General features: G+C 41.8%; 1 protein-coding gene across 2 annotated transcripts; it reads right to left on the reverse strand.

The window, feature by feature from the left end:
- Positions 1-266: 266 nt before the first annotated feature.
- Positions 267-12,875, reverse strand: CCNE1 (cyclin E1). 2 transcript variants are annotated; one of them, XM_014882223.2, is made up of 11 exons: positions 12,692-12,875; positions 12,309-12,399; positions 12,022-12,090; positions 5,532-5,674; positions 5,319-5,454; positions 4,368-4,514; positions 3,519-3,614; positions 3,029-3,163; positions 2,834-2,945; positions 2,590-2,747; positions 267-1,745 (listed from the first exon to the last, which is right to left on the reverse strand). In XM_014882223.2, the coding sequence occupies exons 2-11, from the start codon at positions 12,342-12,344 to the stop codon at positions 1,623-1,625; spliced, it is 1,155 nt and encodes a 384-aa protein (XP_014737709.1). In that variant the 5' UTR covers positions 12,345-12,399; positions 12,692-12,875; the 3' UTR covers positions 267-1,622. The 2 variants fall into 2 exon arrangements, with proteins under 2 accessions (XP_014737709.1, XP_014737716.1); XM_014882230.2 differs by lacking the exons at positions 12,309-12,399; positions 12,692-12,875 and adding an exon at positions 8,115-8,242 and having other exon boundaries at positions 12,022-12,068.
- Positions 12,876-13,007: the final 132 nt, after the last annotated feature.

Below are 13,007 nucleotides of genomic sequence, written 5' to 3' on the forward strand. Positions count from 1 at the left end.
TACCTTTCAAGAGGATTAGTTTCCCTCATTCATCCCCATTTTGTGTTCTACCTTTAAGGACAAAGCACCAAAATATGTCTTGGCAAATCCTTCAATAACCAGTAAATATTACATCTTGTTTGTCTAGGGCATGCAATTCTATGAGAAATTAAAACCTCTCTAAAGTGGCACCAGCAAACACGTTCAGCTCACACTTGCACTTGTTTTGTTAACACAGAACTTATAACCATTCATTGCAAGGAAAAAAAGCCAGCAGCACCAAAGAATTTGCTTACCATTGATTACCATTGGCATTTTTATTACATTAAAGCTTTAACATTTATCAGAATTCTGGGTCAGGGAAAATAGCAGAATAACTTAAAAAAATAATAAAAAGCAGCCTTGCTGGGAACTATTGTTAAAAAAAAATAATCTAACCAACAATAGAATACGAGCTTCCTGAAATATTAAGTGTTGTAGCATTTAAGTTATTTGCAGCAGGACATGATGAACAAAAGTTTTCAGTGTTATTGAACAGTCCTTCACAGCAAGCACCAAAAAATATGCAAAAAACAAGGAACCAATTATTTGTGTGTTCCCCTCTTCTCCAAGTTTACAGAAAATGTCCCGCTAGGACCTCTGTGATTCTCGGACATTTCAAAGGTCAAAGACTTCCCTGTAAAAAGGCACATACCTCGCCAGAATTTAACTCTGCACACAATTATTTGTCAAACACTGTGCCAAATGCCCAATGTTTAAATGATTATTTAAGAAGAGGTAGACTTTTCCCACTGATCACCTCTCACTGACCAACACTCAAGGGTAACAATCCAGATAACCTGATTCAAGAATTTCCCAGTAAGCTGATCATTACAGAGTGTTAACATGTACTTGTCATGTTTATTATCCCCTCCCCAGCCTCCTGTACCTGGCTAGAGGAAATCCAAGCTGCCCAACATGACAATTTTACCTTAGTATCCAAATGAAGTTTGCATGGAAAAGCCAATAGTGGTAAATAAATAAAGCAATAGTTACTACACTATTAATCCCCAACTCCCACACTTATTAATGGTCACAGTCTGAAAAAAATCTTAACTGATCATAGTTAAAAGAAATATAGAAATATACATAAAACCAGCTGTCTTAGACAGCATTTTTATTAAAAATGAATACACAGAGACATAGCAGCTTTTACAATAAAGAGATTTTTAAAAGGCATCAAGTTGTAAGCCAACCATTCGAAAAAGAGGCTTTGAAATGTTGACTTCCACAGCACTTTTTGCCCATTTGTCAATGAGGGACAGAAATCTGCAGATTACCCAAAGGACAAACAGGCACAGTAACTAATCTAAACTTCAAGCCCTTTTTCTGAACAGTTGATCAAGCATCACCCTCCATAGCAGCATCTGGAGCACACTTCAGTGTTCTTTCAAGTGGCTGGTGTACTTGATCCATTTCTTTAAAATACTTTAACATTCAATAAAACTATTTCAAATAGAAAAACTTCTGTCTGAAAGTAAGGTTTCCTTTTCAGATTCCATGAAAGCTTATGAACTTCACTGGCAGCATTTCTGTAATGGAGCAGGAGCTAAAACCAGCAGAACAGGCACTTCAGCAAAATTGTCCATCAACAGTTCCTAAAGTCATATTGATTGCAGTCCAGAAGACAATTTCTTACTACTTTGTGGTGGTGTAAGGACACCAGTGGGGAAAGGTGAAGTCCTATTTTGCTCAGCCAATATGGCTTGTTTTGCTTGAGCTCTGTCCTGAAAGCACAAGAAAAAAAAAAAAAATCTTTACTTTGGAATGTCTATGCAACAGATCAACAGAATTCAGTGTTTTATAATCTGATAGATTGTTAATCTGGAAATGCATATCCGTATCTAACCCTCCTAAAAGTAGCTGATAAATCACATAGTACACAGTAGTTACTTGTAGTACAGCTCCAAGAGATCAGTATTAGTTTTTGGAATGTGATTATTAGCATTAGGTATTCATAACATACAAGCACTTTTGTACCTTCAAGAAAGCAAAATTCTGAAATAACTGAACAGGAAGAACTTTAACTTCTACTTACAATTCAATAACGTAAAGAGAAAAAATAACCCAAATAGCTTAAACTACAATTTGTTGAACAAGACTTTGATCCTCTGCAAGTTTCTCAAACTAAGAACCACTCTTGCTCCACCACTTTTAAACAACCACTGTTACATAACAGACCCACTAGATCAGTCTCAAGTGATCAATCTTTATTTTTCTCTGGATCAGACAAGACTTTATTAGTGGTATTCCCTAGAGAGAAAGGTCTAACACATGGTATTTGAAGAAATCCAAAGGGTAAAGCAATGCTCCTGACTTCTAGGGTAGTTCTATACTGCTTGAGATGAGAGCCTGAAGGCACAATCACCTTTTTAAACTAAATACTGAACAAGTCAGTCCCAAGACAAGTCTTTGTTTCAAGACTTTTGGATCTGGACTACAACCCTATGCCTTGTATCATCCATCAGTCTCAACCTGTTAATGCTTACGTTGACTGTATATCCTAAACAAAGAAACAAGACTTCAGAGACTTCACAGGCAGGCTTTTGTCTTCATTCTGCACATACATACCAGCAAATCAAAGCTGTTCATGTGTGTCTGTATATTGTGCAAATCTTCAGGAGCTATCCCGCTAAAGTGTTTGAGTTTGGAGCTTCCTACTTCCCTTAGAGCCATGGCAAACGGGACCATCCATTTCACACAGTCCTCTATCTCACAGAATTCATAACCTGCAACACAAGACACATGCTTATCTGCCTGAATGAAGATGCAACATTTGCCAACACACAAGATTCAAGTTTACAAATGTCAATACCTGAAACTTTCTGCATCAACTCAGATGAAGAGAAGTGATACAAAGCAGAAGCTGCAAGTATTCCATAGGTATATTCCAAGCAGCCAATATCCAGCACACAGAGATCCAAGAGCTACAAGACAATAAATGTTTAGTAAGCCTGACACAAAAACATTTTTCCAGGTGAAAAAAACATTTGAAGGAAATCAGTCTTACCTCTGTTATTTGTACAAATATCTGCTGTGGATATTGTGGCAGCATTACCTCATAAAGGTCATTTAAATATGCAACTTGCAGGTAAATATTTAGCCACGATACAACTGTCAGTGGATTTAAGTTCCAATTAAGAGCCTGAAAGAACAGACATACACAAGACTTCAGTGCCAATTTAAGTTCCTAACTTAAACCATGCAAGATGGTTTAACAATCAGAAGTTCGAATTCCAGTTGGTTAAGACATCTTTAAAACATGCAAATAAAATACTGTCCTGTAGCTCTTCCTGCTGATACAGACAGGGAACCAATAATTTTATATTAAAACATACTGGTGGATGTTTTAGATCACTTGTTACTTCGAGAAAACACTGCTTTCTAATTAGTAAAAGAAACTGTGCCTCTTAGAAGCACCTAAGATTAACTGAGGAGCTCTGCTTTTAGTCTGATTATGCTATACATTCTTAAAAACTAATTCCACTTTTAAATATTACCTTCATAATGATCAATTCCATACTGATGATTTCATCTTCTGTACAGGCTCCATCTGTAACATAAGCAAACTGGTGCAACTTTGGTGGATAAATTTCCTGAAAGATAGGAGATCAAATATTAAATTTGTGGAATAGGTTGCAACTAGCTTCATGTATTACTTTAACAAAAAGTAAAGAAATAAACAGAACAACCACTGCCTCAGCCTTCCAAAACAGAAACAGGACATCTACAGCCTGGTGTTCTCTGCCTTGAATAGACACAGATTTCTTGTTCATCACAGCCTTCAACTTTCACTTTGGCTGGATCAGCACAAACCTACATTGTGTGACTACAGCACCACTGTGACTGCATCATAACTGACAGATTTTTTTTTTTTAAACATCCTAAAAAAAGACCTTTTATCACTCACTTAAGAACAGACTGAACAGCAGCTCTCTTAAATGACTAAGAACTTAAAAGGCACTGTGCATTTTAGTAGTTCAAATTGTTCCAGTAAGAATAGCTCAGATTATCATGCAGCAGGTACTCTATTGCAATGGAATTGCAACAAGTTGTCTCTGTATACAGAAGCCAGTCAAAAATTCATTTAGCAACTGCAACTAAAACCTGAGATTTATTCTAACAGAGTTCTCTAATAAGAAAACTAGCTAACATCACAGTTTAATTTTGCCCACTTCAAAAAAACCAGGAACGTTGACAAAGGAAAAAAAATATATTTTTTCTGTCTCCTAGCTGAAAAAAATGATAGCAACTTACTCCATAAAGCTTTCCACAATGTATCCAGCATCCAGTAAATGTGCAGTGTGTCCATTCACATTTTTATGTGAAGTAAAGCTGGAGATACTTACCTCAAGCTTTGCTGCTATGAATAGAGAAGTGACACCAATAAGCTGCAATAGTGTTTTTACAACATCCTGTTGTGTTGCCATAAAGCGATCAAAGAAGTCTTGTGCTAAATAAAAAGTTTCTCTATGAAGTTTGTAAGCTTCACAAACCTGGAGACAGAGATTACAAAAGGTCAAGAACAGTGTTAAAAAGTCAAAACTAGATGCTACATATGTATTAAAAAATAAAGCATGAGATTGACCTAAAATTTATACTAGTTGTCAACTTCACTGCTATTGTGAAGTAACATGTTAACTAAGTGCAAGAGTTAAACAGTTTCCTTTGACATAAGTTGACTGTCATTACAGTAACTTCCAAGAAGAAAAAGCCAGATCAGAATGAAAACCCTTCTAGGAAATGCAAGCACACTTTCAACAATGTCAGAAGATCAGCTCCTCATTTTTTGCAGAGATCCATCATTCCAACACCTCAAAAGAGAATTCTCACAAGCACTTTAAAATTAAGAACAAGGATTATGCCACAGAGTCATCCAAATAGCAAAAAAGACTCACATACAAGAGGAGTTGTAGCACATTTGCATGACAAAAACAGACTAAAAGGCTGCGAGATGGATCCAATCTCAGAGCTACCTATTACCCTCCTTCTAACAGTGGCTTTTGCAGTTATTTGTTCAGCCTTTTTCTGCAGAATGACCTTAAAAGCTTACCCTGTGTTAATGACAAATTGATTATTATCCTCTATCTATCCAAATGAGTAACAGAATATATTATCAGTTTGCAAATCATCAGTTCAATACACCATATATTCTTTAAGTTTGGTGCCATTCATTGACAAAATTTAAGATGAAGACAAGTATCTGAAGCTAAACATGCTCCTCAAGTGCACTCATGACAGTTATTAGTGCACTTCAACAAAAGCACACTTGAAACACTCACAATCACAGAGAAGCTTACCTCCATTAGCCAGTCTAGAAGGATGGCTCTCATTTTAGGCTGCAGCTGGGGGTGCCTTTGCATGTAGTACTTATCCCTCACGTAGGTCTCTTCTTTGTTTATCATGTTTTTCCACACATCATCCCTGTTTGCCCAGCTAAGAGAGATCAATGTTTAGTCTTGGATCATGAGAGCAGAGGAAGGCAGAGCAGCAGCAGCAGCCCACACACTCACCCTAGAGCAGGCAGCGGGGTGGCTCTGGTGGGAACAACGCTCAGATGGATAAAGCGCGAGTAGTCAACACGAACGGGATCGTCATCTTTGTCAGGAGTGGGAATCAGCATGTGGGCATGCTCGGGAATGTTATTCCAGGACATCTGTGAAATCAAACAGCAGATTTTACACTGTGCTTTTTAAAGTAATCGTTTTAGTTGTAGACAGATTTTGTCACAATTTCTTCCAATGTCTTATCTCTTTAAACTGCACAGAATCACAGAATGCTAGAGGCTGGAAGGCACCTCTAGGTCTTTTTTTGTCAACTTCCCTGGTCACACAGGGCCACCAAGAGCCAGTTGCCCAGGACCACGTCCAGAAGGCTTTAGAGTATCTTCAGGGATGGAGACTCCACAACTATTTTGGACAACTTGTGCCATCCTTTGCTGCCCTCACAGTATAAAGTGTTCCATAATATTCAGAGGGAACCTCTTCTGCTTCAGTTTGTGTCCATCTCCTCTTGTCCCATCACACAAAGAGCTTGGCTCCATCTTGTTTATATCTTCCATTCAAATAATTATAAACAATTGACACAAATCGCTACAGATCTTTCCTCCAGGCTAAACAGCTCCAGTTTCCTCAGCCTTTCTGCATAGGAAAGATGTTCTGGTTCCTGAATCACCTTCATGGACCTTTACAGACTCTTTCTTGCATGCTCAAGTCTCTCCTTTTACTGGGGAGTCCACAGCTGGACATAATAGTACAGATGTGGCCTCACCTGTGCTGAGTAGAGGTGTTGCTTATAAGCACAGTAGAGAAAGTTTGGAACTAAAGCTGAAGAACATTCACCCTGTTCTCCTTTTGAAAGGCCACAACTGTTTCATGGAAGGATACCCAAATCAGAACCTCCTACTCTCATGTTAAGTTTTGTTTTTACCAAAAATATATTTGCCCATAGGTAAAGAACAAGCAGATGGAACTCAAAGACCCAAATATGAGGTCAGAACTTCTGGTAAGGAATATGTAGATAGTATGCCTGAAACCATGCTTTCATGCAAAGCACCTCAGACAGTGAACACAACAAAATAATTTGTAGAATTTTGTACTCATTCATTTAGCAGAGTTAAGATAAAAACCCAAACCATGTGTGACCCAATTTTCAGAATACAGCTAAATACACATTAAGCAATTGCTACTAAATTATCCAGCTGATAATTTTGTATGACGAATTCTGCCATGGTCTGCAAACGTCAGATATCCAAAACTTCACCTGTCATGTCATTTCAAGTTTTATTAGGACCAGAACTTAAGACCAGGTTTACTCTTCTATCATCTAGTTCTTAAACAGGATCTTGTACACTTCACACAATGCCCCAGGAAAATACTACTTTATTTGCAGTAGTATACAAGCCAGCACTGTTTCATCATGCTTAGGCAAATTAAAATTTGGCATTTCTGCTTAACGTTGAAGTCAGCCATCTTGCTGCAAATTGATCTGCACCACTAAAAGGACAGAACTCCCTAATAGATTTCTAATGTGCTAAAAAAATTAATTAAAAACTTGTTCAGAAGAATCATTAGGCACTATCAAGTAAAACACTGTGTGAAAGCTTGCCTCTTGCAAAAGAGCATCCACAGCTGATTTTTGCCATCTTTCTTACATATGACATCACTTTCCAGCAAAATGGCTCCTTCCTCCTCCAGGCTCACAAACAGAAACCACTGACTTGATGAAACAAAACCCACATTTCACAGTTCTCTCACAGTTAAGACTGCGTTGCACTTTGAGTTACTGACACAGATCAGCCTTTTTTCTTCCTGTGAGTTCTACATGCAAATATAGCATAGCTACATACCCCCCAGCAATGCCAGGATCTAATTTGGGTGGGGAGGAGGCAGAACAAGGGAACAGTATCTTGATCTTAAAAATTAGACTCCTTACAAACAGAAAGTTCAATTGAAAATGTCACATTGGCAGTGCTTGAAGTTGATTTTTGTCCTCCCTCAAAACTAGACTTTAGTCACACTTTGTTCTCCAAACTGCACAGCAAGCCCAGCTGCCAACAGCCTTGGGAGAAGTGCTGTCTTATCAGTTAATCAGCAAACAGCAAACAGATTATACAGTATCTATTTAAAGGTGCCTACTACACCAGCAGCTTCTGAAGGACAAGAGACTTGCTCACAAAGCTCTCAAAGCAGACATAGCACATGTGACAATACTAAAGATATTTCACCACCCTAAATTTTCTATAAGGAAATAGAAATTAAAGTTCAAGTGTCTCTGAGGTGTTTTGAAAAGAAGGGAAAAGAAAGTTTTTGACAACATAATGTCACTTAACAAGACACTGGGGAAAAGATGTGAGCAACACTGCAAGTACGCAGCTTAGCTAGAGACAAGAACAAAACTCACGTGCAGGGCTCAAAAGAAAACAGCCTATTGGGAAAGGAGACAGGAATTAATTAATGTACGTGAAGGAGCACCATAACTTTGGCACAGATTTTGGCTGAGTGAATGAACATATCAATCAGGCTCTTGAGTCTTTAAAGCAGATTTAGCAAGACACTCAATCGAAAGTAAGAAACACTATCAAGAAACTGCATTACCTCACACTGCAACTGTAAGGAAATAGGAGCCACCACGGAAAAAAGGAACAGTTTAAGGTGGGGAGGGTATGAGGAAACCATGAAGAACTTCCTTTGGGCTTGCACAGAGCCAATCCAAAAGTGAAGACCTGTCAGAGAGCAACAGCTGTTACCCAGAATCTGTGCAGCCTAACAGAGGAAATACTACAGTCCTGAGCTTACTTCTGAGACAAACAGAGCTGAAGCAGCACACAAGCAAAAAAAAAAAAGAAAAAAAAAATCAGTGGAGAGAACAGCCTCTTCAAATCTATGTGGAGCCCAGCAAAAAAGCTTGGTGACACCCACAGTAATGTTCCAGGTACAGGAGCAATCAGATGCAGATCTCTATCTCAGACCTAAGAACAAGACACAGACCAGAGAAACAGAACTAAGCACATGAGAAGGTTCATTAGGAGAAAGGGTACCAAGAGGGCAGAAGGGGAGTGATAAGCCCATTAGAGCACCCAAGCCCATACAACCTCCAATCAGAGAAAACCCTGGAGTTCAGAGGTGGGGTCTTTTTAAAGGTCAAACATTAGCAGGCCTCAGCTTCCTGCAGCATGTCACCATTCACTCATACATCAAATATTCATAGAAAATATTTTTGAACCTTCAGGATATAGATCAGACACAAAACAGAGCAGGTAGTGACCACTGGGATTATTGGTTATAGGCCAGGCAAGGCCTTCAGTGAAGAAGAAACACCTAAAAATATGAACTGCTGAAACACTTGTGAACCTCAGTGTGAACTAGGAGCCACCAGAATGAGCTTCCATGACAAGCAAGGAGTGCAGCAGGAGGAAGAGAATGACCCAGAACTGCATTCAAACAGCAGCATCAGAGGTTCTTCAGCATGGAAATCAACAGCAGCAGAACAAGCCTGTTTGTCACTCTAAAAGCCACACCTTATACCAGAGACAATGGCATCACTTCCAAGTCCACAGCCTTAGTGTGCCCATCAGAAATAGCGAGATCTACAATTCCAGCCATTTTACACTCACAGGATGCACTATTTTGAAGTACTGAATTTTTCTTTGCCAAGAGAAGGGAATTCCACATTTAGTACACAGGACAGAAAAGAGCAACTCACGTTATTAAGTTGTTCCAATCCTCTTGGGATAGCACAGAGCTTCTACTCCTTTTAAACAAGAGTCTAAATGTCCTGATCCAGATTAGAGCCAAGTCAGATTCACAACCTGGGTATAGTTTACACTCCCCTTTTTTGTGAGCTTGATTTTGTTTGTTTTTTAATTGAATCTTCAAGAATTAATCTAGATTAGTCAAAGAAACATTTTGGAGGATATTTTCAAAACACTTAGGTAGAACACTTTGACAATGCTAAAATCAGATTCTGGAAAATGTTTAGTGAGGAACTAATCAAAACTCCTTCCTGAGAGTTTACTTCAGCTTTACATGTGAAAACATTTGCTAGTTTCATTGAAAGAAACTAACTTCTTGATTCAATTCTTCACTTTATATGGAGGTGACCATGCAACTTGTATCACAATTATACAGATTATTCTAATCTAGCTAGATGAATTTTGTTTTACATGGAGCCTTGGAAGTATATTCATCCCACAAAGCAGCCAGAATTAGTATGAGAATTGCTAGCAGAATTACAGCAGTGCCAGTTCTCCGAAATCAAACACAGAATTTATGCAATATTCTGCTGTCACAGACCTGATGATATAGCTACCCTTTCATCACATAAAGGGTAACGGCATCCTAATTAAGAACTGGGGCCTTATGTTCCACAGAAGCAAACTAATGAATTGACTATGAAGATGTCATAAAGTGGGATGTGACTCTGATAGTTTGCCTTGTGGATAAACTAGTGTCAGTAAACAATTTATTTAATGTAGAAGTCATGTGGTATAGGCTGCAGTGGATTTATAGCTGCTTGCATTTTAGAACTGTCGTGTCTCCACAGAATAACTGTTGCCCTGGCTATCATTCCAGCCTGCTATACTGCTGCTGGAACAGTAAACATATTCTCATTAGTGGTCCATGGCAATTTATATCAGAGAATAGCTTGTGTCACACCATAGACTGAAGAGCTGCTGCTGTGCAGCCAAATGTTAGCTTTTTTAACCAGATCTGGAACAATCTGGCTACTTTGTCACAACAAAAATACCTTCTCTGTGTAGGGAAAGATATACAGGCATGATATTGGTTACTGTTTATAGAATTAAAGGGTCATATTCCACCAGCATCCTATGATTACCTTGAAAAATTCCCAAGTAAAGATTTTTGATGCCTACTGCCTAAATTATCTAAGTTTTAGTTTACCTATGATTTCTGAAGTAATACTGAATGACTACCAGGCCAAGAGCACAAAGAAGAAGACAAAATTGGAAGTCTTTATCTGCTTTCAAAGTTGAAGGTCAACACATGCAAAAGATACTTCAAGTTTCCTTCCACTGTCTTTCTAGAAGACAGTAAAATTGGGTCCCCCTTGAGATTTTCTAACAAATACCTTGCTATTATGCAAAAAACATGCACAAGGCGGCCTTGCTCAGTTTAAACAGAATGAATCTTCTAGTGAAGGAGAAAGCTGCAGTGAAGGACAGGCAGCTCTTCCTTGTCAGAAGTGAGAAATTAGTTTAATATACTGTGCAAAAGAAAGACAGAAGGGAAGGAGAGATCCCCTCATTAAATGCTCACCATTTGAGCCCTGCTTAATATGTTGACTGATAACTAGTGTACGCAGTTGCAACAAGCAGAGGCCATTCCAAACAATGATGCCCATCTGTTATGGTAGCACTTCAGTCTTAGAACTTCCAGCTGCCACTTCGGGTTAGATGTGCCACATTATGCACAGCCTTGCCTACCAAATGAGGACAGGCTGCACACCCTGACCATGACTTCTGCAACTTCAGCATCACCCTGCGTGTGCAGTGACAGGCTGAAGTCTCAGTGACAGTGACTGAGCAGGTGTGTGTGCACTCAGGGAAAAAAAGGAGAGGAATGAACCTATTCCAGAACACAGGCTACTAAAGGTACAAAAGCATCACGCTTTCAACACCACACACCAACAAGGCATCCAAGAGAGAACCAAAAGCATCTGCTTTTTCAAGAATACGGAAAGGACACAAAGAGACACCAGAAGAGGACACCAGTAAAACTAGTTTTGACTTTATAAGTCAGCTCATTCTACATGCCTTGATGAGAAAGCTGGCAATGGTCACTATCAACCTCCACAGCAGGACTGATTTTCACAGGTAGAATGACTTTACAGAAATATTCCTTCATTCTGCAGAAAAACAAAGCCTATTTTACTATACCATGAGCATCTAGTATACACTTCCAAGTTCTAATCAGGAGCCCCTTACTCAGTCTGTCTGATAATTACCCTTGTCAATGGGAATAGAGCTCATGCTGGAAGAAAAGGGGAAGCTTTCTTCTCACACACATAATAGAGAAGTAGAGACATGACTGCAAAGACAACCACCTCAGGAGATGATTCTGTCTGCATGCTTAAGTGTCTTGTGCTTCGGCCATCAATCTACAGGAGCACATGTACAAGGTACATAAGCACATGACTATACTTTTGCATTTCTCTAGAGAAATAAATGCAAAGTAGGTCTAAACGCTTGATAGGTGCACCCCTGCAACCCCAGGACAGCTGAATTCACTTCAGCATTAACATAGTATTTCAGACCAACACAGGCCTTGTGTCTTGCAAAGGCTTCAAAACTACATATGTGAACTGAATTGTTTTGCACACTCCATCATCAACCAGGGCCAACAGTCTCCCTTGCCCCCTGCTATGCAGCATGTGGCAGCAGCATACTTGTTTCACCACGTTAACACAAATAACGAGGTACTGCAAAGTAAGAGCAGGGTTAAGTAAGATTACAATATTTACATAAAAAGTCAATGCAATTACCTGTTTTTCACACGGCTTTTTTCTAGTAATCTCCATTTTGGCAATTTCTTCATCAGGATCCTGTAAGAACTAGAAAAGGCGACATATGATTTCCGGAGCACAAACCGCAGGCCAAGCAGCTGTTGGCCGCTGTGACACCGCCTGGTCCCTCAGGAGCACAGCTCCGCAGGCCCCGGCCCCACCGCGTGGGCCCCGCACCCCCAACAAAAGGCGGCGAGGGCGCGGGGGCCCAGCCCGGCGGCGGGGCGGGCGCTGGCCCGCGGACACCGGGCCGGGCCCGCACTCACCGTGGCCACATCAGCTTTCCTCTTGCGGGCTCGCATGGCGTACTCCGCACCCGCGTCCCCCTTGGCAGGACCCTTCTCGTCCGCGCAGTCGCTGCGGAGAGAGGAGAAGCTGAGCGAGCGCCGGCCGCAGGAGCCTGCCGGGGGTGTCCGGCGGGGCGCTCGGCCTGCAGGGCCCCGCGCAGAGCGGGCCCGGCACACTCACCTCCCTCGGCGCATGGTACCCGCCGTGGCCGGCCGGGCCGGGCCGAGCCGAGCACCGCGCAGGACGCGGCCGAGCGGGCCCAGGCCGCAGACCACCCCCCCCACAAAGGCCGACAGAGGCGCGCAACGGGCGGCCAGACCGGCCCCACCGGCTCCCCCCACCCGCGCTGCCGCTCACTCACCGCCGCACCAGCCCTTGCCGGCCGGGAGCTGGTGGTCGGCGGGTGCCGGGCCGGTGGGGCAGGGCGGGACGCGGGCGGGTTTCGCCGGGCGCCTACTGCCTCACGGCGCGGCCGCTCCCGTCCCTGCGCGCGGCGCGGGCCGCGCCCGGCGGGACATTTAAACGCGCGGCGGCGGCGCGGGGCCGCCTCCCGACCGCGCACGTGGCCCCGCGCGCGGGCCGGGGCGGGGCCGGCGGGGCGCGGGAGCAGCGCGGGTCCCGCGCGCGGCAGGGGCGGGGCCGGGGGCGGGGCCTGCGGGATCCCGCGCGGAGCCGGA

The sequence above is a fragment of the Sturnus vulgaris genome, chromosome 12, assembly GCF_052056855.1.
Source record: "Sturnus vulgaris isolate bStuVul1 chromosome 12, bStuVul1.hap1, whole genome shotgun sequence".
In the NCBI taxonomy this organism is placed as follows: domain Eukaryota; kingdom Metazoa; phylum Chordata; class Aves; order Passeriformes; family Sturnidae; genus Sturnus; species Sturnus vulgaris.

Coding starts and splice junctions, on each gene's coding strand:
- CCNE1 (XM_014882223.2), bottom strand. CDS start 12,344: ATGCGAGCCCGCAAGAGGAAAGCTGATGTGGCCACG. Junction 3,164..3,518: donor TGGAATTGATCATTATGAAG/GTAATATTTAAA, acceptor CTGTTCTTTCAG/GCTCTTAATTGGAACTTAAA. Junction 1,746..2,589: donor TGAACAGCTTTGATTTGCTG/GTATGTATGTGC, acceptor TTGTGCTTTCAG/GACAGAGCTCAAGCAAAACA.